This window comes from Nyctereutes procyonoides, unplaced genomic scaffold (assembly GCF_905146905.1).
Source record: "Nyctereutes procyonoides isolate TBG_1078 unplaced genomic scaffold, NYPRO_anot_genome, whole genome shotgun sequence".
NCBI classification, from domain to species: Eukaryota; Metazoa; Chordata; class Mammalia; order Carnivora; family Canidae; genus Nyctereutes; species Nyctereutes procyonoides.
This window is the reverse complement of record NW_026575126.1, coordinates 34,969,174-34,995,957: the sequence shown is the minus strand read 5'-3', so window position 1 is coordinate 34,995,957 and position 26,784 is coordinate 34,969,174. Positions and strand designations below refer to the sequence as shown.

The 26,784-nt window shown below is 38.1% G+C and overlaps 1 protein-coding gene across 4 annotated transcripts in view; it reads left to right on the top strand.

Moving 5' to 3' along the window:
- Positions 1–20,968, top strand: part of WDR47 (WD repeat domain 47) — a 63,989-nt gene extending 43,021 nt beyond the window's left edge. For all 4 annotated transcript variants that reach the window (XM_055339593.1, XM_055339592.1, XM_055339591.1 and 1 more), the window contains 7 exons: positions 5,199–5,274; positions 7,192–7,349; positions 10,134–10,303; positions 10,758–10,928; positions 12,060–12,195; positions 16,096–16,310; positions 19,612–20,968. In XM_055339593.1, coding sequence (XP_055195568.1) covers positions 5,199–5,274; positions 7,192–7,349; positions 10,134–10,303; positions 10,758–10,928; positions 12,060–12,195; positions 16,096–16,310; positions 19,612–19,754 — 1,069 coding nt within the window. In that variant the 3' untranslated portion in view covers positions 19,755–20,968. The remainder of the gene's footprint in view (positions 1–5,198; positions 5,275–7,191; positions 7,350–10,133; positions 10,304–10,757; positions 10,929–12,059; positions 12,196–16,095; positions 16,311–19,611) is intronic.
- Positions 20,969–26,784: the final 5,816 nt, after the last annotated feature.

Sequence of the window (26,784 nt, the reverse complement as noted above, 5' to 3'; positions counted from 1 at the left end):
GATTGCAGCAAGAAAGTCTTGGCAACTCTGGCGGTTATAGCAATTGAAGACCTCTTGCATATTTATATTTTCACTAATCAGGGAAGTTTTTTTTTTAAGATTTTATTTATTTATTAGAGAAAGAGCACAAGCAGGGGGAGCAGCAGGCTGAAAGAGAGGGAGAAGCAGTCTCCCTACTGAGCAGAGAGCCCCATCCACATTGGGCTTGATTCCAGGATCCTGGGATCATGCCCTGAGCTAAAGGCAGACACTTAACCAACTGAGCCACCCAGGCACTCCTCTGGGAAGATTTTTTATTTTGCTATGATTAGTAAACGAGTGTTAATATATGCAATAGGCATAGTTAAGGAGCACTTTCTTCATCTATTCTTTTTCTTAAGTTTTTAATCACCCAGTGCTCATTCTCAAGTGTACTCCTTAATCTCCATCACCTATTTCACCCTCCTCTCGACCCATAACCATCAGTTTGTTCTCTATAGGTAAGAGTCTGTTTCTTTGTCTCCCCCCCTTTGTTTGCTTTGTTTCTTAAATTCCACATAAGAGTTTCTTCATCTATTCTTAACATTAAACATCTTTGAGAGTGCATAACTTGCTTCTGGCCTTTGGCTGCTTACAGAAATTAGCTTTATAAATTTTGTATCAAAAATTATAGTTTTATATTTAAGAGCTTAAGTTTATCTAATACTTACTTCCTTATTACAGTTTCTATAACTGTATTTTTGCACTCCCAAAACTAGAACTCAAATTTTAAAATTGATTTTTTAAAAATTAAAGTCACATAAATGAAACAGCACTTAAAAGCTTTCTTACCCATCTTTGTCTATGATTTCTATTTCTGTCATTTTTAATCCACTTAGCTATTTCTTGTGCTTTATATCTCCACATTTCTGAATAACATGCTTCTGTTACTATTTTTATTATGTCCGTTCCCTACCAATTTTAGACTTAGCTACCATACTATTCACCCACAATACATTCACATTGTCTATTCTTTCTTTCCAATATGTATCATTTTGTTAAAATCAGCATTCAGTGTTAACATTACAATGGCCATGTAAATGTTACTTATATCTGAGTTGTGTAATATGATTATGTTTCCTTTTTATACAACTTTTGTTTTTCATGGAGACATTAATTTCCTTAGTTTTAGTGTGCGAACATGCTTAATTTTCTTAGTACCTCTCATTAAACACTCTGTTGATAGTTGTCTCTTTTCCATTTTATCCCCCATGGGAGACATTCTGCAGGATCACTCTTGCTTCACTTTATATTCATTACCTCTAGGCCGTTTTATTCAGACGTGAGTCCTGAGACTTGCCTTCATTCTCCTTCTGGGAATTTCCTTTGTCTCCTCTCTGTATTGGATCTCTTGTTTTCAGGATCTCCTGTAGCTTCCTGAAAATGGGCACATTAGAGGTAAAGTTTCTGAGACTTTCCATGTCTAAATATTTCCCATTTGATTTGTTAGTATAGCTGAGTATAGAGGGCCAGGATGGAAATCATTAGTTAGAGTTTCAAAGGAATTGCTACATGTTTCAGTGTTCTTATTAAGAAATCTGATGCCATTGTGACCAGATCCTCTCTATGAAGACTGCTGCTTTTTCCATCTGGAATTTTTTAGGACTTTCTTTTCCATGATGTTCTAAAAATTTCATGATATACATCAGAATAAGTTTCTTTTCCTTCTATTCTGCTAGGTAACAATGAGACCTTTTAGGCTAGAAACAAGTTCTTTGAACTTAAAAAAATATTTTTTAGTTAGCAATTTCCTCATCTCCATTTTATGTTGGTTGTTTCCTACCATATTGTTATTTTCTAAGTTCCACCCAGTGCTGCTGCTAACCCCGTACTACCCAGGCCTCTGCCTTTGCACCCCCAGACCAGCTATTCCCTAGCCCTGGAAATACACCACATGTGAAAAGTCCCAGCCTGCTGGTAGGGGACAGGAGGGAGTGAGGAGATGGGAACCTTACAAGAACTGAGGCACCTGTAGGTCCTGCTCATCCCCCAGGTTCCCAGGGCAGAACTGGAACTAGGGCCCAGGTACAGCCACCAAGGCTGGGCCTGGGTCTCTCAGCCATTTGTCTTTGTTTCCCTGCCCCTCTGTTTACTTGTAAGTCTGTCAGTCTATTCCTAGAAAGCTCATTACTATGGGCCCTGGTACCTTCCCGGTCTGTCCCATACAGTTAACCATAAACTGATCTCTTACTTTAAAAAAAAAAAAAAAAGTTTTCCTTAAAATAATTTTTTTTGTAGATCTCATTTTTGTTTCTTGGATTTCTTTTTTCCTCTTACATCTCTCAGAATTTAAATTGTTTTTGTAGGTTTTGTTTTCTGAAATACCTCTCTCTTTCCAAATCCCCCCTTTTTAAATATTTATTTATTTTTAAAGATTTTATTTATTTATTTATTCGTGAAAGACACAGAGAGAGGCAGGCAGAGACATAGGCAGAGGGAGAAGCAGGCTCCATGCAGGAAGCCTAACATGGGACTTGATCCCGGGTCTTCAGGATCATGCCCTGAGCCAAAGGCAGATGCTTGACTGCTAAGCCACCCAGGCATCCCTAACTTTTTTATTTAAATTACAGTTAGTTGGGATCCCTGGGTGGCTCAGCGGTTTAGCGCCTGCCTTTGGCCCAGGGCGCGATCCTGGAGTCCCGGGATCGAGTCCCACATCAGGCTCCTGGCATGGAGCCTGCTTCTCCCTCCTCCTGTGTCTCTGCCTCTCTCTCTCTCTTTCTGTCTCTCTCTATGTCTATCATAAATAAATAAATCTTTAAAAAAATTACAGTTAGTTAACATACAGTATAATTTTAGTTTCAGTTGTATAATTTAGTGTTTCAGCACTTACATGCAACACCTGGGACTCATCATAGCAAGTGCCCCCCTTGATTCCCATCACCTATTTCATGCATCCCTCACCCACCTGCCCTCTGGTAACCATCAGTTTGTTCTCTATAGTTAAGAGTCTTTTCCTTGCTTTGCCTCACGCTCTTTTTTTTTCCCTTTGCTTGTTTTGTTTCTTAAATTCCACATATGAGTGAAATCATGTGATATTTGTCCTTCTCTGACTTTTTTCACTTAGCATCATACTCTAACTCCATCCATGCCATTGCAAATGACAAGATCTCATTCTTTTTTATGGTTGAATAACATTCCATTGTGTGTGTATATACCACATTTTCTTTATCCATTCATAAATCAATGGACACCTGGGCTGCTTCCATAATTTGGCTATTGTAAATAATGATGCTGTAAACGTATCATTTTATATACATGTATCCCTTTGAATTAGTGTTTTTGTATTCTTTGGGTAATGCCTATCAGTGCAATTGCTGTATTGTAGGGTAGTTCTATCTTTAACTTTTTGAGGAACCTCTATACTGTTTTCCAGAGTGGCTGCACAGTTTGCATTCCCACCAATAGTGCAAGGGGGTTCTCCTTTCTCTACAGCCTAGTCAACACCTGTTGTTTCTTGAGTTGTTGATTTTAGCCATTCTGACAGGTGTGAGGTGATATCTCAGTGTAGTTTTAATTTGTTGTATTACAAAGCCATAGTGATCAAAACAGCATGGTACCAACAAATAGACACATAGATCAATAGAACAGGATAGAAAACCTAAAAATGAACCCACAACTGTATAGTCAGTTAATTTTTGACAAAGCAGGAAAGATTAACCAATGGGAAAAGGACAGTCTCTTTAACATAGTGTCGGGAAGGTTGGATGGCAACATGCAAAAAAATGAAACTGGACCAGTTTCTTATACTATATGCAAAAATAAAGTAAAAATGGATTAAAGACCTAAATGTGAGACAGGAAACCGTTAGAATCCTAGAGGAGAACACAGGCAGCAACCTCTTTGATATCTCCTGTAGCAACCTCCTACTATATGTGTCTCCTGAGGTAAGAGAGACAAGAGCAAAAATAAACCATTGGGACTTCATCAAAATAAAAAGCTTCTGCACGGTCAAGGAAACAATCAACAAAACTAAAAAGGAACCTTTGGAATGGGAGAAGATCTTTGCAAAAGACATATCTGATAAAGGGTTAGTATCCAAAATATGTAAAGGACTTACAAAACTCAACATCCCAAAAACAAATATCCAGTTAAAAAATGGGCAGAAGATATACATATACATTTTTGCAAAGACATACAGATGGCCAACAAAAACAAATACATGAAAAATTGCTCAACATCACTCATTATCAGAGAAATACAAATCAAATTCCTTTTTCTGTTTTATTATCTTTTTAAGATTTTACTTATTTATTTGAGAGAGAGCACATGCAGAGGGAAGGGCAGAGGGAGAAGCAGACTCCCCACTGAGTGCAGAGTCTGACTCAGGCTTGATCCCAGGCTTGATCCCAAGTCTCTAAGATCATGACCTGATCCAAAGTCAGACACTTAACCAACTGAGCCACCCAGTTGCCCTGCTTTTTCTGTTTGTTTTAGTCTCTGGCTTTTATCTGGGAAGCTTTCTTCAAATATCTGGAAATCCTTACTATCTGTGAAGAGTGAGGTATAAAGGGAAAAAAAAAATTGGAAGGAAGCCTATGTATATATATGGATTTGTCTACATGACAAAAAGTGATTAAGGGGAAACACGGTTTTATTGAAGACTCTCAACTGTCAGTTTCTATTAGTCTTTTCTCTTGGGCCGGATAATTTTCCTAAAGAGCAATCCAAGTTCCTGCCTGGGGTAACATTTAACCATAGCATCCAGGCTTCTAGAACTCAGCAGGTGAAAGCTACTTGACATCTTACTATAAAACTTGTGGACCGGGATCCCTGGGTGGCGCAGCGGTTTGGCGCCTGCCTTTGGCCTAGGGCGCGATCCTAGAGACCCGGGATTGAATCCCATGTCGGGCTCCCAGTGCATGGAGCCTGCTTCTCCCTCTGCCTATGTCTCTGCCTCTCTTTCTCTCTCCGTGTGACTATCATAAATAAATTTAAAAAAAAAAACTTGTGGACCTTAACTTCATCTCCTTTCCAGAATGGCTTCTCCCTTCTTACAACTACGCTTGGCGTCACTGAATCCCAGAGCCTCTTAATAAATGGCATCAGAGAGTTACTTTGACTGGGGTTAGTGTGGGTCATTTGCCAAAAAAAAAAAATCAATATTAGAGATTGAAAGGATAAACTTAGTTTCTGTTTTATATTCAGAGTAAACTTTATTTGAATTTCTGTTCACACAGCTCATCAGAACATTCGGTCAGTAAGCCAGCTCTTGGAGATTCTTCAGGGAATCTGTCAAGATCAAGAGGGGAAGAGGTAATACTTTAAGGAAGGAGGTTTCATCATTATTTTTATTTATACTTGCAGATTTTGCTAAGAATTCTCAATTCATAGAAAGAACCATTTTTAGAAATAATCATTATTTTTAATGATATTATTTGTCTCAAGGTAGTTGAGCTTTCACTGGATAAGCGAAGAAGTCTCAGAAAACATTTGAAAGTATTCATTTTAATGGCCTAGTAGCAATCTTGCCTCATGAGTTGAGCACTAGTCTCTGAACCCTATGGTTAATTTGTTCAGATATTATTGGTTTTTCCTTTGGGCTTCTCATCAGTGCAGCTCTTTTTTTTTTTTTTTTTTCTTTAGAACCAAACATCCTTCCCTAAACTTCAGCTTCATTCTATCTTATTTTCTTTAGTTCAATTTTTACCCTATAAACAAAGCCATTATTTCAGATGGTTATAAAGCCAAATAGGTAACATAAACGAATGAAATTGACTATTGTGATAAGCACATAAAAATATTTGTCCTTTGCACAAAGAAATATACTTATCTAGTGTTTTCAGTTCTTTTGATTTTCAATAAATTGTAGGAGTGTAGATTTTTATGTTGATTTTAAAAATAGCAAGAAGTTTTTAAAAAAATTTAAACACACTGAAGAACAACAAATAAAGTTGATTGGTGACTGCCACATCTGTTCCAAAGCAACCCTTAGTAATTATTATATTATGCTATAGGGCACTTAGTCATTCCTCTCTATTTTTCTTTTATCTACCAATGCTGTTCATTTGGCAGTCACATTTCTTATATGTGGCTTAATGGGAAATGTAGCATTTCTTTCTTTTTTTTTTTTAAAGATTTATTTATTTATGATAGACATAGAGAGAGAGGCAGAGACAAAGGAGGAAGGAGAAGCAGGCTCCATGCCGGGAGCCTGACGTGGGACTCGATCCCGGGACTCCAGGATCGCGCCCTGGGACAAAGGCAGGCGCCAAACCGCTGAGCCACCCAGGGATCCCCCGGAAATGTAGCATTTCTAATCAAATAATTTCAAATGAATAAGAATTCAGTTACATAAATTAGACATAGTATGACCTATCAGATTTCCCCCCAATTCCCCCATGAGGATGTATTTATTGTATGAATACATAAAAGTTTGTGTAGGGACAAGCATAATCTCTTCATTGATGTAGGCACTGTGGGTCCTAGAGCTGAAGTCATTTGCCTTTGTGTGTACTTGACACTTATACTTCCCAAAGGCAGGATTTGGATAGATCTATTGACCACACCGAGTCTCGAGGTCCCTGTTCCAGGTCCAGTCCATTGTCATGGTAGCATAGTAGTTTCCAATAGATTCTAATAGCAAGAGTCACAAAAGCTTTTATATAGAACTTCTTCGACTTGCCTTTTTCAGAATAGGACAGACAGGTTGACAGTTTAAAATAAAAATGAGATTTAAATTAAATGGTCTGATTAAAATCACTTTTACAATTTTAAAAGGGTATTTTACAATTTCAGTTTGAAATATTAAAGTATTCATTGCTGGAGATAATGGTAAACTATCCCCCCACCCAAGTGGGTTGAGTTATAGTCTTTTCTTCCTACTTTTAGAAACACAAATGACATTCTGTTAATTTTATAAGAATTATATATGTGAGCTATTTTTTTCTTGATAGTTAAAGATAAATATGAGAATGCATATTCTTATGTTTTGTCATAGTAAGCAAAGAAAAATGTGAACATTTATGAGTTCTCTGAACTTAGTTTAGCAATGGGCGGCAAAAATAGAAAAGCTGGGTTAACTTGAATTTGCCATTTAAAAGCATATGTGATTGTAGATAGTGAATGTAAAGTGAATAATAGAGTTCAAATGAGTTTAAAATGGGCTAAAGATGAATTTTTTCAAATTCATTTTTTTTCATAGGATGACTTTTATATTTATTCTTTCTACAGGATGACAAATCAAAAAAGCAATTTGTTTGTATTAATACCCTAGAAGACACACAAGCTGTTAGAGCAGTAGCTTTTCATCCAGGTGGTGGCTTATATGCTGTAGGTTCAAATTCAAAAACTCTGAGAGTATGTGCCTATCCAGAAGTAATTGATCCAAGGTAAGGATAGATGGTTTGTACTGTCATTCTTGCTTTAGTTTTTAATTTAGCTATATTGGTTCCTTTTTCAGGATTGCCATTCATTAGTGTTTCATTTTTATTCCTTTTCTTTTTATGAAGCTTTTAAACTTTTATTTTCAGTGCTTAAGAAATATACTTAAGAATCATTGGTTAATGTTGCGCGTGGGGTGGCAATACGATTAGGGTCCTGAGGATAAGGGGATGAGGAAAATAAAAGTAAAGAGATGGGGACAGGCAGGACACAGTGGATGATGTCCAAGTAGTGTCAGCTTTATTCAAGGTTTTACAACATTTTATAGTATGAGTAAAACAAAGCTAAGAAGGTGTCTATTTTTAGCATGTTTGTGAAACCCTCCACAAAGTTTCCCTTTCTCAGCATGCAAGACAGACTCACGGGTGCCAGAAGACCTTGGTAAATAGATAAGCTTGTTGCTCCAGATGTGTATACTTCAAAGGAATATTAGATACGGTAAACAGACCAGCAAGGACAGCACAGACCCTTATTTACATTTATGACCAGGCCAGAATAAGTTGTATCTGTTGTGTTATGTGGGTGACATACAAGCGAGCCCTGAGAACCATTGCTCAAGCCCTTTCTCAATCATCAACCAACTATTTACCCTTTAGGCTCCCGAGCCTTTTGAATGAATGAGGGATGCAAGTCCGGGCCTGGTTTGGTTCAGTTACTCCAGCTAATCTGTGGTCGCCCACAGGTTAATTTTATAAATTTTTGTCATAAAATGTTTTGATTAGGCCATGAACTAAATAGGCAACTGAAAAGGGAATCTTTTGATCTATTTTCTAGATGAATATTAAGCACCTTCTAGGTATTGGCAATTAATCAGTCTTCTTTTTCTGTTTTTAATTATGAAACTTTTTGAACGTGTACAAAAATAGAGATTAGTACGCTGAAATGCAGTAATTGTCAAGATTTTTGTCTTATTTGCTTCATCTTTTTATTTGTTTGCTAAAGTATTTCCTAGATATAAATCCTAGATATATTATTTCACCATTTAGGATGAATCTCCAAAAACATATACATTTTCTTATATAGATCTAGTGTTATCATGATACCTAATAAAATTTTTAGTACCCTAATATTAGTCTGTGTTTTAAGATGCAGATAAGATACTATTACTCTATTAAACCAATATTTGACTCCACTAAAGGCCAAACTCCTGAGGAACATGGCATTCAGGACCTTCTACAGCCATGCCTGGAGCTCTTCACCTACTATGGTGTCCATCTGCTTAGTTTCCATTCTGGAAGCCCTGGGCTTCTTCCTGCTACCCCACAGTCTGTTTCCTGTACTGCACATTCAGCTGGCACTTTCCCTACAATATTTTATCTTCACTAGAACTATTCTTCTGCCATCATCAGAATACTGTAAAAATTATCCCTGTCTGTTAAGCCCTAAGTACTTTGTACTGGACCCAGAACATTTATACCTACCTGCCTTATTGTATGCAGATAGTCAGAATATCAACCCTTGCCAGATTTTAAACTCTAGAAAGAATTCTTGCCTCTTATTTTTTATTCATCTCTTGCCTTCCCTCAGCCCTAATTAGTTGCTCATCTTACGTATTTAGTAAATGTTTTTTTGAACTTTTTGAATTTGGAAGGATTAGAAGCTCTTTCTTCTAGGTTTCTGAGTTAAAATCCAGGAAAAATATGTGAAATGGAGACTTCTTTATTTTTTTTTTATTTATTTATGATAGTCAGAGAGAGAGAGAGAGAGAGAGAGAGAGAGAGAGAGAGAGAGGCAGAGACACAGGCAGAGGGAGAAGCAGGCTCCATGCACCGGGAGCCCGACGTGGGATTCGATCCCGGGTCGCCAGGATCGCACCCTGGGCCAAAAGCAGGCGCCAAACCGCTGCGCCACCCAGGGATCCCTGGAGACTTCTTTAAAAAATAATTTTGAGGTGCCTGGGTGGCTTAGCCAGTTAAGCATCTGCCTTTGGTTCAGGTCATGATCCAGGGTCCTGGGATCAAGCCCTGCATTGGGTTCCCTGCTTCATGGGGACCCTGCTTCTTCCTCTCCTCTCCCTGATGCTCCTCCTGCTTGTGTGCTCATTTTCTCTCTCTGTCAAACAGATAAATAAAATCTTAAAAAAAAAAAAGGTCTTGTTTGCTATGTGATCTGAAATAAGAGGTTAGTCTAATAATAGTTCATAATTTTACTTCTGGATTTTTAAAATTTATTTTTTAAAAGAATTTATTTATATTTATTTATTTATGATTTATTTATTCACTCATGAGGGACACAGAGAGAGAGAGAGAGAGGCAGAGACACAGGCAGAGGGAGAAGCAGGCTCCACGCAGGGAGTCCGATACAGGACTTGATCCCAGGATCATGCCCTGGGCCAAAGGCAGGCACCAAACTGCTGAGCCGCCCGGGGATCCCAGATTTAAAGATTTTAAAGATTTTTATTTATTTATTTGACAGAGACACAAGCAGGGGGAGTGTGAGAGGGAAAAGGAGAAGAAGCAGCAGTCTCAACACAGAGCCTGATGTGAGGCTCAATCCTAGGACCCTGGGATCATGACCTGAGCCGAAGGCAGATGCTTAACTAACTGAGCCACCTATGTGCCCTACTTTTGGGTTTTAAATATGCTTTAAATTCTTTCCATGAATTTTTAATTATTATTGACATGTTGTCTGATACTTTTTTGTTCCCTCCCTCAAGAACAACTATAATACAGAACTTCATTAATTTAAGCATGCAAGAAATTGAAATGTCTTTCTGTAATTTTTCTTTTTAGTGCATGTGACATCCCTAAGCAGCCAGTGGTACGTTTTAAAAGGAATAAGCATCATAAAGGATCCATTTACTGTGTGGCCTGGAGTCCTTGTGGACAGCTATTAGCAACAGGATCAAATGACAAATATGTCAAAGTGCTGCCCTTCAATGCAGAGACTTGTAATGCAACAGGTAGGTCCCAAGTATGTAAGCAGTGGCTAACCAATGTATTCTTAATGTTCTATGTTGTATCTTTGATATGTCTCTGTATTACTTTCAATTTAATCTAAGAGTATAGTCTTAAGAGTTTTTTATATTATAATTGCTTAGTTGCATTCAACTACCAGCAATGCATTAATGAATATGTTCCAGAGAGTACCTGTCTTCTCTTTCATTTTCTTTGGGATAAAAGAGAAGGTAACTCCATAGCTTTGTTTTAGGGATGATGATAACTGAACCAGTATTTTGATTTCTTAAAGTTCTTTGCTCAGGAAAGTGAGATTGATTATAGTATTAATCCCTAAATGAAAATGTAAACCACATCTCTTCCATTATTCTTGCTTAGTTTTGAGACAGTTTGGCAGTCTTAAATTATCACAGTAAGTTGAGCAGCATCTTTTTTTTTTAATTCTTATTGTTGTTTCAGGACCGGATCTGGAATTTAGTATGCATGATGGGACAATTAGAGACTTGGCATTTATGGAAGGCCCAGAAAGTGGTGGAGCCATTTTGATAAGTGCTGGAGCAGGGGATTGTAACATTTATACAACTGATTGTCAAAGAGGACAGGGCCTGCATGCTCTGAGTGGACATACAGGTATACAATAGTCCCAGATGCTACTTATATTTTTGTTCAGCCTGTGCTTCCCCCCCACCACTACATTTTCAGTAATGGGGTATATTTTATCAAAAGGGACTTCTTCAGGCAGCCCGGGTGGCTCAGCGGTTTAGTGCTCCCTTCAGCCCAGGGCCTGATCCTGGAGACCTGGGATCGAGTCCTGCGTTGGGCTCCCTGCATGGAGCCTGCTTCTCCCTCTGCCGCTCTTGCGCACGTGCACTCTCTCTCTCTCTGTCTCTCTCTATCTCTATCTCTGTGTTTCTCATGAATAAATAAATAAAATCTAAAAAAAAAAGGGACTTCTTCAAGACAGGAAATTTTTATTTTAAAAATTTAAATTGGGGGATCCCTGGGTGGCGCAGTGGTTTGGCGCCTGCCTTTGGCCCAGGGCGCGATCCTGGAGACCCGGGATCGAATCCCACGTCAGGCTCCCGGTGCATGGAGCCTGCTTCTCCCTCTGCCTGTGTCTCTGCCTCTCTCTCTCTCTCTCTCTCTCTCTCTGTGGGACTATCATAAATAAATTAAAAAATTAAAATAAATAAATAAATAAAAATTTAAATTGGGACAAACTTGGGTACAACATAGTAATGATAAGTAACATTTCCCTGGTATGCTAAATCCTTTGCTTATACACATAATTCCTTAATTTAATCCTCACTACAACCTTTTAAGGCATGAAGTTTTATCTGTATCTTACACATGAAATGAAATTTGAAAAGGTAAGGCTTGGCCAGTATCTTATAGCTAAACATGGCAGAACTGAGATACAACCTCAGTTCTGTCTCTTGCAAAGCCACTGTTCTAACCCCATGATCCAGTGCTTTGCCATCATTTGCCATGATTTCAAATGATAATATTTTTTTCAGTACTAATTACGATATCCTGAAATACTGAATCACAAAAAAGATTGTTTAGTATGGTTTTCGCATTGTGCATTTTACTGAATTTTAGTTTTTTGAAAATTGCCGATGTATTTGATATATGTGGAAAATCTCTACCAGCTAGTATACTTGATTAACCAGATCATCACATGTAAGGAGTACCTAGCTTTGAATGTGTTTAGGAAGAGCACTGTTCCACAGTAATAACTGAGTATATGATCTTTTATAGGGCATATTTTAGCACTTTATACTTGGAGTGGCTGGATGATTGCATCTGGTTCCCAAGATAAGACTGTTAGATTTTGGGATCTTCGAGTACCAAGCTGTGTTCGTGTTGTTGGGACAACATTCCATGGAACTGGTAGGTTTTTCTGGAATTTAAATGAATTTATGTGAGAAAGAAACTTTATAAAATGCACTTACTTCGTCTCCCCTGCAACACATATGTTAAAAAAAAAAAAAAACAGGAACAAATAGTAAAATAAATGCATGGTATTTTATTGATTATCTTAAATTCTTTCAAAATACTTTTCATCTGTTACTTTCTTTGTAAAAATAAAATTCAGCTTAGGAAACTGAGGCCCAGGGAGATTAAGTATAATGCCCCAATTATTACGTTGGCAGGGCTGTTTTAGAACTTATACCTTTGGGGACACCTGGATGGCTCAGTGGTTGAGTGTCTGCCTTTGGCTCAGGGCATGATCCTGGGATTCGGGATTGAGTCCCACATCGGGCTCCTTGGGGGGGGGGGGGTGCTTCTCCGCCTGCTTCTGTCTCTGCCTCTCTTCCTCTCTGTGTCTCTCATGAATAAATAAATAAAATCTTTAAAAAAAAAAAACCCTCCTACCTTAAAAAAATTTTTTTAAATAAATATGCAGCAGAGAAATTGAAATTGAACAAAGTCAATTTCTTTGAAGTCACTCCTATTCTTTGGTGTCTTTCCCTAAGGGACTAGTTTCTTATTTATTCTTCTATACAAAATCTGTTAGTATAATCAAGAAGTTTGTATATATCATAATCTGTTGTAGCCCCGGTGGCACAGCGGTTTAGCGCCGCCTGCAGCCTGGGGTGTGATCCTGGAGACCCAGGATAGAGTCCCACATCGGGCTTCCTGCGTGGAGCCTGCTTCTCCCTCTGCCTTTGTCTCTGCCTCTCTCTTCGCTCTCTCTGAATGAATAAAAAAATAAATCTTTTTTAAAAAAAAAACAAACAATATTTGTCCTTCCAATCCTTAAGCATGGAATGTCTTTTCATTTCTTTGTGTCCTCTTCAGTTTCTTTTATCAGTGTTTTATAGTTTTCAGAGCACAGATCTTTCACCTCTTTGATAGATTTAATTTCTCTTTCTGCTGCTTCATCATTGGTGTATAGAAATGCAACAGATTTCTGTACATTGATTTTGTTAAATCTGTTTATTAGTTCTAGCAGGTTTTTGGAGTTTTTAAAAAAAATCTATATCTTTTATATAGATATATGTCTTCCTTAATGATTTGGATGTCTTTATTTCTTTCTGTTGTCTGCTATGGATAGGACTTCCAGTACTATGTTGAATAAAAGTGGTAAGTGGTAAGAGTGAACATCCTTGCCTTGTTCCTGACCTTAGAGGAAAACCTCTCAGTTTTTCCCCATTAAGGATGATGTTAGCTGTAGATTTTTCGTAAATGGCCCTTATTATGTTGAAGTATGTTCTTTCTAAACCTACTTTGTTGAGGGTTTTTATCATGAATGGGTGTTGTACTTTGTCAGATGCTTTTTCTGTGTCCATTGAAATGATCATATTATGGTTCTTCTCCTTTCTCCTATTGATACAATGTATCAGATCAAATGGATTTATGAAAATTGAACCACACTTGCAACCCAGGAATAAAACCCCCTTGGTTGTGGTGAATGATTTTTTTAATGTATTGGATTCAGTTTGCTAGTATTTTGTTGAGGACTTTTGCATCTTTGTTCATCAGGGATATTGGCCTGTAGTTCTCTTTTTTAGTGGTGTCTGTCTGGTTTTAGTATCAGGATAATGCTGGCCTCATAGAATGAATTTTTGGAAGTTTTCCCTTCCTTTTTCTGTTTTTTGGAATAGTTTGAGAATAGGTCCTAACTCTTCTTTAAATGTTGCACTGCTAGGTATTTACCCAAAGGATACAAAAATATGGATTCAAAGGGATACATGCACACCAGTGCTTATAGCAGAACTATCAACAATAGTCAAAATATGGAAAGAGCCCAAATGTCCATTGACTGAATGGATAAACAAGATGTACATATATACAATGGCATATTATTCAGCCATTAAAAAATGAAATCTTGCCATTTGCAACAATGTGGATGGAACTAGAAAATATTATGCTAAGTGAAATAAGTAGTCAGAGAAGAATAAATACCATATAAATCCACTCATATAAGAAATTTAAGAATCAAAATAGATGAATATAGATGTAAAAAAAAAAAAAAGAGAGAGAGAGAGAGGCAAACCCAGAAACAGACTCTTAACTATAGAGAACAGACTTAGGGTTATGAGATGGGAGGTGGGTGCGGGGATGGGCTAGAGGGGTGATTGGTACTAAGGAGGGCACTTGTCATGAGCATTGGGTGTTATAGGTAAGTGATGAATCACTAGATTCTGTAGTTGAAACTAATGTACACTGTATGTTAACTAACTGGAATTTAAATAACAATTTGAAGAAGAAAAAAACCCCTAACTTATTCTTTCATTAAGTAAGTAAATAAATAGAGTTCTGTGGAGTCATCTGGTCCTGGACTTTTGTTTGTTGGGAGTTTTTTGATTACTGATTCAGTTTCTTTGCTGGTTATTGGTCTGTTCAAATTTTCTATTTTTTCCTGTTCCTTTTCATGTAAAATGTAGTTTACATTTCTAGAAATTTGTCCATTTCTTCTAGGTTGTCCAATTGTTGGCATATAGTCTTTCATAATATTCTCTTAAAATTGTTTGCATTTCTGTAGTGTTGGTTATTATTTCTCCTTTCTTATTTGTGATTTTATTTATTTGACTCCTTTTTTCTTTTTTTTTTCTTGATAAAGCTGGCTAGAAGTTAATCGGTTTTACTCATTTTTTTTTCAAAGAACTAGCTCCTAGTTTGATCTGTTCTATTGTTTTTTTTTTTAGTTTCTACATGGATCTTTTTCTATACTTTGATTCAAACCAGATATGATTCATTCTAGCAAAGTTGATTCTGGAGTACGCACACATGTATAATTCTGTTTTTATATTTGAGTATATTATCATTGATTGGTTAAAGTTTAGTTTGCATTGTCGCCAAAGTTAATGTATAACATGGTTTAAAGAAGAACACCTGGGTGGCTCAGCAGTTTATTAGCACCTGCCTTCTGCCCGGGGCATGATCCTGGAGTCTCGGGATCGAGTCCTGCATCAAGCTCCCTACATGGAGCCTGCTTCTTCCTCTGCCTATGTCTCTGCCTCTCTGTCTCTCATGAATAAATAAATAAAATCTTTAAAAAAAAAAGTGCAGACTCTTTACCATGCCCAGAGCAGTGCTCTTCAATTTTATTTTCATTATTGCAAACATCCTACCCCCACGCAAAGAGAAAAGCAAAATTAAATTTTTTCCTAACCAGAGAAATTAAATACTAGGAATAGATTTTGTTGGGTGGAGTAGTTCATCTTTGGATTAACTATTGTTAATATTTAAGTTTTTTTTTTTATCTCCTGGGAACCATTTTGCATCCCCTGGGTGGGGGGCATTATTGCCCTCATTGAAAATGTATGGTCTAGATTTAGGGCTGCAGCATGTGGACTCGGCATTTATTTTCATCTGATTTCTACTGGCAGTTATTGGTGTGTTGCCTAAATACATTCCCTACACTGTGTCCTAAAACATATTTTATTATTTTAATTTCTTGTTTCCCTAACTAGACTTTAAGCTGGTTATGGGAGTATTCTGGATACTTACCCAGCAGTGATAGCACTGCCTTAGGAAAAGTAGCTCATCTGTTGCACTATTGTACTATAAGTAACGGTGTTCCAGAGAGTTCCTCAAGTGACCAAAAAACGGACTTTCTCATTTCTCACAGGATCTTGCTTCATACTTTGTCTCTAAAAAAGGATGCAATTGTTATTGGTTGAATGCTAAGTTGGACTTTTCCTTAACAGTTTTGATAAGGTACATTAATTTTTTCCTGTATGGTTCAGTGAACATAATGAACAAAATTAGCTGTTGATTATGTTCACAATCATAGATATATTGATTTTTCCATATGAAACTTGTATTCTTTCTTCTATACAGGTAGTGCAGTGGCCTCTGTAGCTGTCGATCCCAGTGGCCGTCTCTTAGCCACAGGACAAGAAGATTCTAGCTGCATGTTATATGACATAAGAGGAGGAAGAATGGTACAAAGTTATCACCCTCATTCCAGTGATGTTCGCTCTGTTCGATTCTCTCCTGGAGCTCACTACCTGCTGACAGGATCCTATGATATGAAAATAAAGGTGACAGACCTACAAGGTGAGGGAGATTGACCTCTTTCTATGTTTGTGGTCTCTCCTATTTCAGATCTCTCTCTCTCTTTTTTAAATCTACATACAACTTTTTTAAAACTTTATTTTTGAAATTTCAGTATAATGTACAGTGTTGTATTCGTTTGAGGTATACAGTATAATGATTCAAAAATTCTGTGCATTAACTGGTGCTCTTCAAGATAGTTGTACTCTTAATCTCCTTCATCTATTTCACCCATCCCCTCACCTATCTTCCCTCTGATAACCATCAGTTTGTTCTCTACAACTAAGAGTCTGGTTTTTCATTTCTCTTTTTTTTCTTTGTTTTATTTCTTAAATTCCACAATAAGTGAAATCATATGGCATTTGTATTTCCCTGACTGATTTCACTTAGCATTATACCCTCCATCCATGCTGTTGCAAATGGCAAGATTTCATTCTTTTTCCTGGCTGAGTAATATTCCGTTGTGTAAGTGTGTCTATACCATATCTTATGTATCTATTCATCTGTTGATTGGTATTTGGGTTGCTTCCATATCATGGCTATTGTAAATAATGCTACAATAAAAATAAGGGTGCATATATATTTTTTTGAATTACTGTTTTTGTATTCTTTGGGTAAATACCCAATAATGGAATTACTGGATCATATGGTAGTTTTATTTTTAATTTTTGGGGGAACCTCCATACTGTTTTCCATAGTGGCTGTACCAGTTTGTGTTCCCACTAACAGTGCACGATGGTTCCTTTCTTTTTTCTCCAAATCTTCACCAACACTTGTTGTTTCTTGTGTTTTTAATTTACCATTCTGACAGGTATGAGGTAATATCTCATTAAGGTTTTGATTTGTATTTCCCTGATGCCGGGTGATGTTGAGCACCTTTCATGTGTTTGTTGGCTGTCTGAATGTCTTCTTTGGAGGCATGTCAGTTCATGTCATCTGCCCACTTTTAATTGGGTTGTTTTTTTAGTGTTCAGTTGTATAACTTCTTTAGGTATTTTGGATTCTGACCCCTTATCACATATGTCATTTGCAAATATCATCTCCCATTCCATAGGTTGTGTTTTTGTTTTGTTGATTGTTTCTCTTTCTGTGCAGAAGCTTTTTATTTTGTTGTAGTTCCCAATAGTTTGTTTTTGTTTTCATTTGCTTTGCCTTAGAAGACATATCCAGGGATCCCTGGGTGGCGCAGCGGTTTAGCGCCTGCCTTTGGCCTAGGGCGCGATCCTGGAGACCCGGGATCGAATCCCATGTCGGGCTCCCGGTGCATGGAGCCTGCTTCTCCCTCTGCCTGTGTCTCTGCCTCTCTCTCTCTCACTGTGTGCCTATCATAAATAAATAAAAATTAAAAAAAATTTTTTAAATAAAAAAATAAATAAAAAAAAAAAGAAGACATATCCAGAAAAATGTTGCTACTGCTAATGTCAGAGAAATTACTGCCTGTGCTCTCTTCTAGGATTTTTATGGCTATTTGGATCTTTTTGTTGTTGTTAATCTGGTGTAATCAACTTTATAACATTTTCAAATTTTAGTTTTATAGTATTTACTGAACAAATTACTAGTACTGTATTGATGTGAATTATAACAAATAGTTAAATCAAGTGAATAGGTTATTTTGTTAAGTATTTCTAAAATATTTGAAAGAATCAACAGTTAATACACTGAATCATTTTGAGTTCAATGATGATAGATGTTAAAATATGCATTATGTACTATTTGCTTCTACTTTTAAAAACTTAATGTATAATCTGTATAATTATTTCTTAAGCATCTAGTTTTATTTTTAATAAGTTAGTAAGCAAATATTTATTTTGTATCAACTAGTGACAGAGAGATGAATAAGACAGGTAACTTCCTCCTTGACTGAGCTTACATTGTGGAGGTAAATAAAAAGTAAACCAATAAATGGTGTAACTTCAAGTATTGGTAAATGCTATTAAGAAATCAGCAAGGGGGATCCCTGGGTGGCGCAGCGGTTTGGCGCCTGCCTTTGGCCCAGGGCGCGATCCTGGAGACCCGCGATCGAATCCCACATCGGGCTCCCGGTGCATGGAGCCTGCTTCTCCCTCTGCCTATGTCTCTGCCTCTCTCTCTTTCTCTCTCTGTGACTATCATAAATAAATAAAAATTAAAAAAATTAAAAAAAAAAAAGAAATCAGCAAGGTGTGAGAGAGTGACTGTGTGGGTGGTGAAGGCTATTTTAGGCAGGCTTGAGATGGTCTCTCTAGGGAAGTGCCATTTGTGCAGAGACTTGAGTGATGAGAAAGGCACAAGGTAGGTTAGGACCCCAGGAGGAGACCATAGCGAGTGGAAAGGTGCTGAGGCAGGAGTGAATTCAGCATGGTCATGACACTGCAAGAAGCTAATGTGGCTGGGACTTAGAGAACTAAGGAAGGGAAAGACAGAAGAAACTAGCGGCAGGGTTTTGTACACATTTATAAAAAGCATAATGGGAATCCTTTGGAATATTCAAAATAGGGAGTCATCTGATATCTATTGGTATCTGTTTAAAAGATAATTTCGAGTTATGTAGGGAGAATGGATTATAAGTGTAAATATCAGTGAGGAGGCTATTGGAACAGTTCAGGTGAGGAATGATGGTAGCTTGGATTAGAGTGGTAAATGTGGGGTGATAAGTGACTGAAATTGGGATATATTTTTATATGTTTAGTTTAAATTTAGGGAGTGAGGGGAGTGCTGACTCCTAGGTTTTTGGCATGAGGAACCAGATGGTGTCATTAATTAAGATACATAGGAGGAAGAAGAGGAGCAGATTTGGGCAAGCAAGTCAAGAGTTTGGTTTAAACAAATTAGGATGACTATCAGGCAGTCAAGTGAGATGTTGAATAGCTATTTGGACAGTGGTCTGGAGCTCAGGTGAGAAGTCAAGGTTAGGGGTGAAATGTGTGAGTCATAAGTATACAAATGGCCATGATACCATGGTACTAGATGCAATTTCATAGGAAGTGGGTGTAAAGGAAACGGGAACTCTGAAGGCTGCCTCCTGGGAAAGGAACAGCAAACCAGCAAAGGAGACCAGGGTGCAGGGGCACCAAAGTCATGGAGAAGTCAAGCTAAGAGAGTTTCAAGGAGACAGTGGCAGCTATGTCAGTGTTGCTGTGTATATTTTACTGAATACTACTGACATAATTAGGTATTTAATAATTTTTCCCTGTTTAAACCTTTAAATGTATTAATGTAGTTTAGGACTTGGCATACTGTAATGCCTTCAGGTACCAGGAAGTCTGTGAAATCTATGCATATACTTATTTTGTATTGTAAATCAGTGTCTCTCTTTTTAATTTAGGAGATCTCACGAAACAACTTCCTATCATGGTGGTGGGGGAGCACAAGGACAAAGTGATTCAGTGCAGGTGGCACACCCAGGATCTTTCCTTCCTGTCATCCTCTGCAGACAGAACTGTAACCCTCTGGACTTACAATGGATAGAGTATACCCTGTGTCAATCTATGCAGTGAAAGCACAGAGACTTAAGACTACTGAGTTGTGAAAATTAACAATTTTGAAGAACATAGCTGATCGGAAAAGTGGCTTAGCACGAGGAGGCCCCTTCTTAACGTGTATCCCTTTGATAGGAACTGTTGGGTGGTGTTATTCTGCAGTGGTTTCAGTCTTCCATGTGAGCTCGTGCTGCTGTGACCTGCTGTATGTAGTCTTGTTGCCAAAGTCTGCGGAAGAGCTCTTACGTTGTCAGTGTGCACTCCAAGTCAAGGTGGACGATGTGTTTACGGTTTAGTATTAAATGCATTCCTTGGTCTTTGCCTAAATAACAGTTTTATATACACACTGAAATTGAACTATACTTTAAGCATATTATTACATGTAATGCAACCAAGTTCTACACAGATTAAACATAGGTGTTCAGAAATTACTTTTCTCACAGTCCCATGATATTATACCACTTGTCAGCTAGAGGTCAGAATTTTCTATGTCTCTCAAAAATTACATGGTTATTTTCACTAAGGATTATTATGGAATTTAAAGATGGATGGAAAACTGCTTCTTAGTTCATTACGTGGTATTGGCGTTTTCTTTTTTTCTTAAACCCAGGGATAGAATTACTATTTTGTCACATTATTTTGCTTCAGGCTTAAAAGGTAAATAAATATGTTTGCTTCAGAAACTTGTTAATTTCAATGTTTTGAATGCAACGAGATACCTCCCTTCTAAACTGTACTGTAGAAGCAGAGCAGCAGCGTTATGTGATGCAACACTTGATGGTACAGTAAATTTACTGGCTGGCATTTATCCTCTTAAAAATTAAAAACGTTGCCATAGACTATAGCATGGTTTGAAATGCTATGTCTGCATGATAATTTAAAATGGAAAAATTTAAACTTTGCACTCCAAAAGCTTATTTGAATTTGTTCCTTGCACTGTTTTGTGTAATGCAGAATAATGATTTTATTCCTATGGCATTGTAGATCTAACATTTATGTATCTTTATTTTCATATTGTACAGTAATTTTACTTTAAATTATTAAATAGGCTATTTATTTTAAATGCAGTTGAGTTGGTTCTAATTATTGAACTGTCTGTGCACTGTGTGTAGCAAGCATTTTTAATCTATTGTATACAAGTGGAAAGGGTATTAGAAGTGTAACTGTGCTATTATTTCAATAAAGACCTCTTGACACCTGAAAGTATTCCTGTTCCTCAGTGTCTGTGACTTTCAATTTAGAATGTTTTTTGTTCCAGTTTACTTGCAGGTGGTGTGGTCCAGGGGGGAATCCCACAATTAGTTTCTTAAATTTCTTTCTAAAGTTCAACTGGGGCACCTTGCTGGCTCAGTTGGTGGAGTGTGTGACTCTTGAGCTCAGGGTTGTAAGCTCGAGCCCTATGTTGGGTGTGGAGATTACTAAAATAAATAAAGTTGTTCTACTAACTTACTTTTTACTTGGGCAACTGCTTAACTTTTGTGTGTCTCTTGTCTCTTTTATTCAGGACCTGGGGGACTTTCCATTCTGGATATATTGTGAAAGTTGATTAATAAAAAGCCCAGCAAAATATATAAATTGTAAGTTATATTAAAAATATGTTGAACTGAGTGCTTTAGAAAAAAAAAAGAAATCCCATTACTTGTATATATTCAGTAGGTACACAGTTTTCCTACCTTTGCAGAGGGAAATTCTAAATGTATGCCACAGTCTCTTCAGTTTACTTTAATGCTCAATTTCATACAATCTAGACATTACAGCAGGTCATTAGTGTTAAGTTTAAAACTAGGAAAAAGCATTTCTTGATATAGACCAGTGCAACTTCATGGTAAAAAAAAAAAATGTTCATAAAATTATTCCACTTTCAAGGAGAGAACTTTAAGATCCTCCTGTATATGGGGTATGGAATTCATTTTGGAGTACATTAGATAATAATCACTAGAAATATAATCACTATATTACATAATTTAATACATATCTGGTTACATATGTTATTTTTCCCATGCCTCCATACTGTCTTCTCCATGGAGGTTAATAGATTCTTAGAGGTTCATATGAAAAGGTAAGAGAACTGAAGTATCTATGTTCTTTGAACCCTTCTCAGTGGGGGTATAGAGAAGGAGAGTAGGGATAAGGAGTTGCAGAAATTCTTAGCTCCTTTCCACAGAAGTGTCAGAGGTCTGATTGAAAATTAATTTTTTAACAAATTTTAAGAAGATTTTATTTATTCATCAGAGACAGAGAGAGAGGCAGAGACATAGGCAGAGGGAGAAGCAAGCTCACTGCGGGGAGCCTGATGTGGGACTCAGTCCCAGAACCCCGGGATCATGACCTGAGCAAAAGGCAGATGCTCAACCACTGAGCCCACCAGGTGCCTGTATTTTTAAATATTTTTAATTGTAATAAGCCAAAGGATATAATACACAGAAAATGCAACCCACAAAATGGGAGAAAGTATTTGCAAATCATATATCTGATAAAGGATTAATATCCAGAATATATAAGAATTACAGCTCAAAAACAACCCAAAGACCAACCCGATTAAAAGATGGGCAAAGTATTTGAAACATTTCTCTAGGGCACCTGGGTGGCTCAGTCAGTTAAGCGTCCAACTCTCGGTTTTGGCTCAGGTCATGATCTTGCGGTTGTGGGATCGAGCCCCGCATTGGGCTCTGTGTTGAGTACAGAGTCTGCTTCAGATTCTCTCTCTCTCTCCTCATTCTCTCTCTGTCTCTCTCAAATATATAAAGTCTAAAAAAAAAATTCTTCAAAGAAGATAGACAAATGACCAATAAGCACATGAAAAGATGCTTAACACTACTAATCATTAGGGAAATGAAAATAAAAACCACAGTGAGATACCACCTCACACCCACTAGGGTGGCCGTTATCAAAGACACAAGATAATACGTATTGGCAAAGATGTGGAGAAATTGAAACTCTTGTGTATTATTGGTGGCAATATAAAAGGGCGTAGCCACTATGGCAAGAAAGAGGCCGCTACCCTAACTCCATCTAATCCCCAGGCTCTTAGACTTCGCTAATGCCCAAGTTCAAACAAGAAAAAAGCTGAAAGCCAAAGTGAAAAGATTATTAAAAAAAAAAAAAATAAGCCTGTCACTTCAAGCTAGTTACCCCTCCCCCTCCATCACCATCACTAAAAAGAGTGGCTATTCCTTCAACAGATAACACTCCTTAGCAGAAGCTGGCTAAGATCAAACCAGAACTTCAAATTTCCCAATATCAAAGATACAAAAAAACTTAAGACAAAGTGTGATCTATATACAGCTGATGCCAGAACTGCATGGCCCAGAGTTTAGGCATATTGAAAGCATCACCTTCCCATCCCATTATTGCCTCCAAGAACTTCACAGTCTAAAACAGTTTTGCATTTTGGAAAGTGAATTAGGCAAACTCTAGGAGGCATTGAAAACCATCTCAGAAAACTCATGCTGTCCAAGTTGTGGCCAAATGTGTCACATAAGTGGGAAACTTCCAAATGTGCCTGCCTGTGTTCTAAACCATCTCCCATCCTGCCACAGCCAGCCACTCACCTTCCTCCTCAGCCATTACTGCCTCCACTCCTCCCCGCCCCCTCTCTGCCTGTACCTCCATCACCTATAGCATCTTCGCTGCCCAGAAATCCTGATTGTACTAAAGCATTTCAGGTTGGATCATTAAAAAAAGACGGACCCATGCAGACAAGTTAAAGATCTAACTAAAAGAATACACGGGTTTTTTTTTTTTAAAGATTTTATTTATTCATGAGAGAGAGAGAGGCAGAGACACAGACAGAGGGAGAAGCAGGCTCCATGTAGGGAGCCTGATGTGGCACTCGATCCCGGGACTCCAGGATCACACCCTGAGCCAAAGGTAGACGCTCAACCGCTGAGCCACCCAGGGGTCCCAGAACACACGATTTTGAAGAAATTTGTACCATCACCAAAAGCATAGCATCCACTCATTAACTGTCTCTGACCTGCAGTGTGTTATCCTAAAACCCAATTCCAAAGTGTTACCAACTCAACTTAAAAATGTCTTAATTACTCCTGGTAAAAAGCCAGATAGATCTGCAGAAACTACATAGAAAAGTCACTATAGAGAGGAGGACAGGTGGAACCTCAGTTTCCGATAAAGAAAATTTGGAAACAGGAGCTAGGCTGACTCCAGTAATGACCTGGGCCTGGAGGAGAAATTTCAGTATGCTCACCCCAGAAGCCCAACTCAAACCCTGCCACTTTCTACAAGCAGATTTGTTGAACAAAACTGACACCTACCCTATCTTGACTGCATGTGATGGTCTGTAAGATAGATAAAATCACCCCAACTTTTTTTTTAATGTAGTAGGCCTTTATAAATAATTATCCTAATATATAATTCCTTTTTTTAAAAAATATTTTATGTATTTCTTCATGACAGACAGAAAGAGAGAGAGAGAGAGAGAGAGAGAGAGAGAGAGAGAGAGAGAGAGGCAGAGACACGGGCAGAGGGAGAAGCAGGCTCCACTCAGGGAGCCCGATGTGGTACTCGATCGCGGGTATCCAGGATCACACCCCAGGCTGAAGGCAGCGCCAAACCGCTGGGCCATCGGGGCTGCCCCTAATATATAATTCCATTTGAAGAATTAAAGTATGTTTGGAGCCCATTCATACTGTGGTATTAAGTGAGTATTTGGATATTTTTTTAGTTTGCATGATCAAAAAGAGAATAGATGGGAAAAATGCAATCCCCAAAGTGGTGTCTATCCTGGAATTACCCAACTTATGTTGGAGAGGTTGTTCAAATTTAACTAGGTAGATAATTTGTACTCAATAGGTGCAGCTAGGATATTAATGAACTGGTGGGACACGGGGGTGGCTCAGTTGGTTAAGTGTCCGACTCTTGGTTTCGGCTCAGGTCATGATCTCATGGACTGTGGGGTTCAGTTCCGCATCAGACTCCATGCTCAGTGGGGAGTCTGCTTAAAAGATTCTCTCTCTCTGCCCCTCTCCACACTCATTTGCTTGTTCTCAAAATAAACATTTTTTTCATGCAGCTAAATATATTTCATGAGGACTTCACATGAACCCTGTATTTTCCACAATGCCCCAAAGGATTCTCTGAAGTCCATAGCCGATTCACCGTGAGACCTAATTCCCTGTCCTCAACAGCCTGTGGATTCAATAACAGTAATAATACACTCCTCTTTGGATTTTTGTTCTTCCCGACCAGTCCAGGGTTGCCAGGTTTAGCAATTATAAGTACATGACACTCAATCAAATTTGTATTTCAGATAAACAACAAATAACTTTTTTTTAATGATAGTCACACACACACAGAGAGAGAGAGAGAGAGAGAGAGAGAGAGAGAGGAGAGAGGGGCAGAGACACAGGCAGAGGGAGAAGCAGGCTCCATGCACCGGGAGCCTGATGTGGGATTCAATCCCGGTTCTCCAGGATCGTGCCCTGGGCCAAAGGCAGGCGCTAAACCGCTGCGCCACCCAGGGATCCCAACAACAAATAACTTTTAAGTATAGCTATGTCCCATCAAACAATGAATGGTTTCTTTTAGTCTGTCCCAAAGTATCTCCCAAATATTGCATGGGACATAGTCATGCTAAAAAAATATTCAGTATTTATCTGAAATCAAAATTGATTTAACTAGGCATTCTGTATTTTATTTGGCAACTCTCTTAGATCTTTGCAAAATTGCAAAGTGTTTCTGGGCACCCCCAGTCAATCAGATCTATGTATGTAGCAGTGGACCCTCCTATAGCTTCAGCCAGGATCGTCATCACTGACGTGGAAGGGGGACTGTCATTAGGGTGCATGTGACTGAAGGTGCAGGATTCGCTTTGATGCTGATGACCTCCACTGCAGTTCGAGGAAGGATGGCAGAGCCTCATGGATGGGAACCAAGGAGTTTTAGGTCCTCACTGAACTTCTAGCCTGACAGGAAGCAGCTACTTCTATGATATCCTTGAAATATCCCCTGGTTACCATAGGCTAAAAAAGATATTTTAGAAACTTCCCAGAAATATCTGTTTTTCCACAGATAAATACTGTTCGAGAGGCCAAATAGGGTTGTGGGAAGTCACCGGACCGGAAAACAGGCCTGGGGACGATGTTTTGTTTTTATGAGACCCATATTTATGTTCACAACACATTTATGAATGAAAATTAAACAGATAATGAAGAAATATGTCTGATTCTAGTTTTTAAAAACCCAGGAGCTACATTTATATAAGAACAAAGGGAATGAATGATCACTGAGAATAGAACATTTAAGTATTTGTAACAACATTTTATGAGGCACTTATAGCGTTTGAAATATTAATAAACCACATTGTACTGTCTCAATTTAAATGATGTGATGATTTGATGGTTCTTATGGAATAATAGTTCATAAAAATGCTACAGAATAAAAAAGATGCTATAGAAATCCTACAAATACTTGTAAAGCTGTTATTGCCATTGTACCAGTATTAAAAGGTGGTCTACCTTGCATCTTTTACTTTTATGGCAGGTTTTATATTGTTTCCATTTGAGAATCCTGTACATGCTATGGCTTCAATAAACGTTGCCAATCCTATAACAAAAGTTTCAGCCACTGTAGACATAGCATAGTGGTTTTCAAAAAATTAAAAACAGAAGTACCATATGACCTATCAATCCCACTTCTGGATATATACCCCAAAAACCTGCACGCAGGGATTGAAGAGATCCGCACATTCAGGTTCACGGCAGCATCACTCACAAGAGCCACAAGGTGCCAGCAGCCAAGAAGTCCGCCAACACATCAAAGGATAAACCGCGGAACGCAGTACAATGAAGATTGATTTTTTTTTATTTATTTTTTTAAAGATTTTATTTATTTATTAGAGAGAGAGAGAGAGAGAGGCAGAGACATAGGCAGAGGGAGAAGGAGGCCCCACGCAGGGAGCCCGACGCGGGACTCGATCCCGAAGCCCCAGGATCAGGCCCTGGGTTGCAGGCGGGGTTAAACCACTGAGCACACCCCCCCCCCCAGCCCCGGGCTGCCCT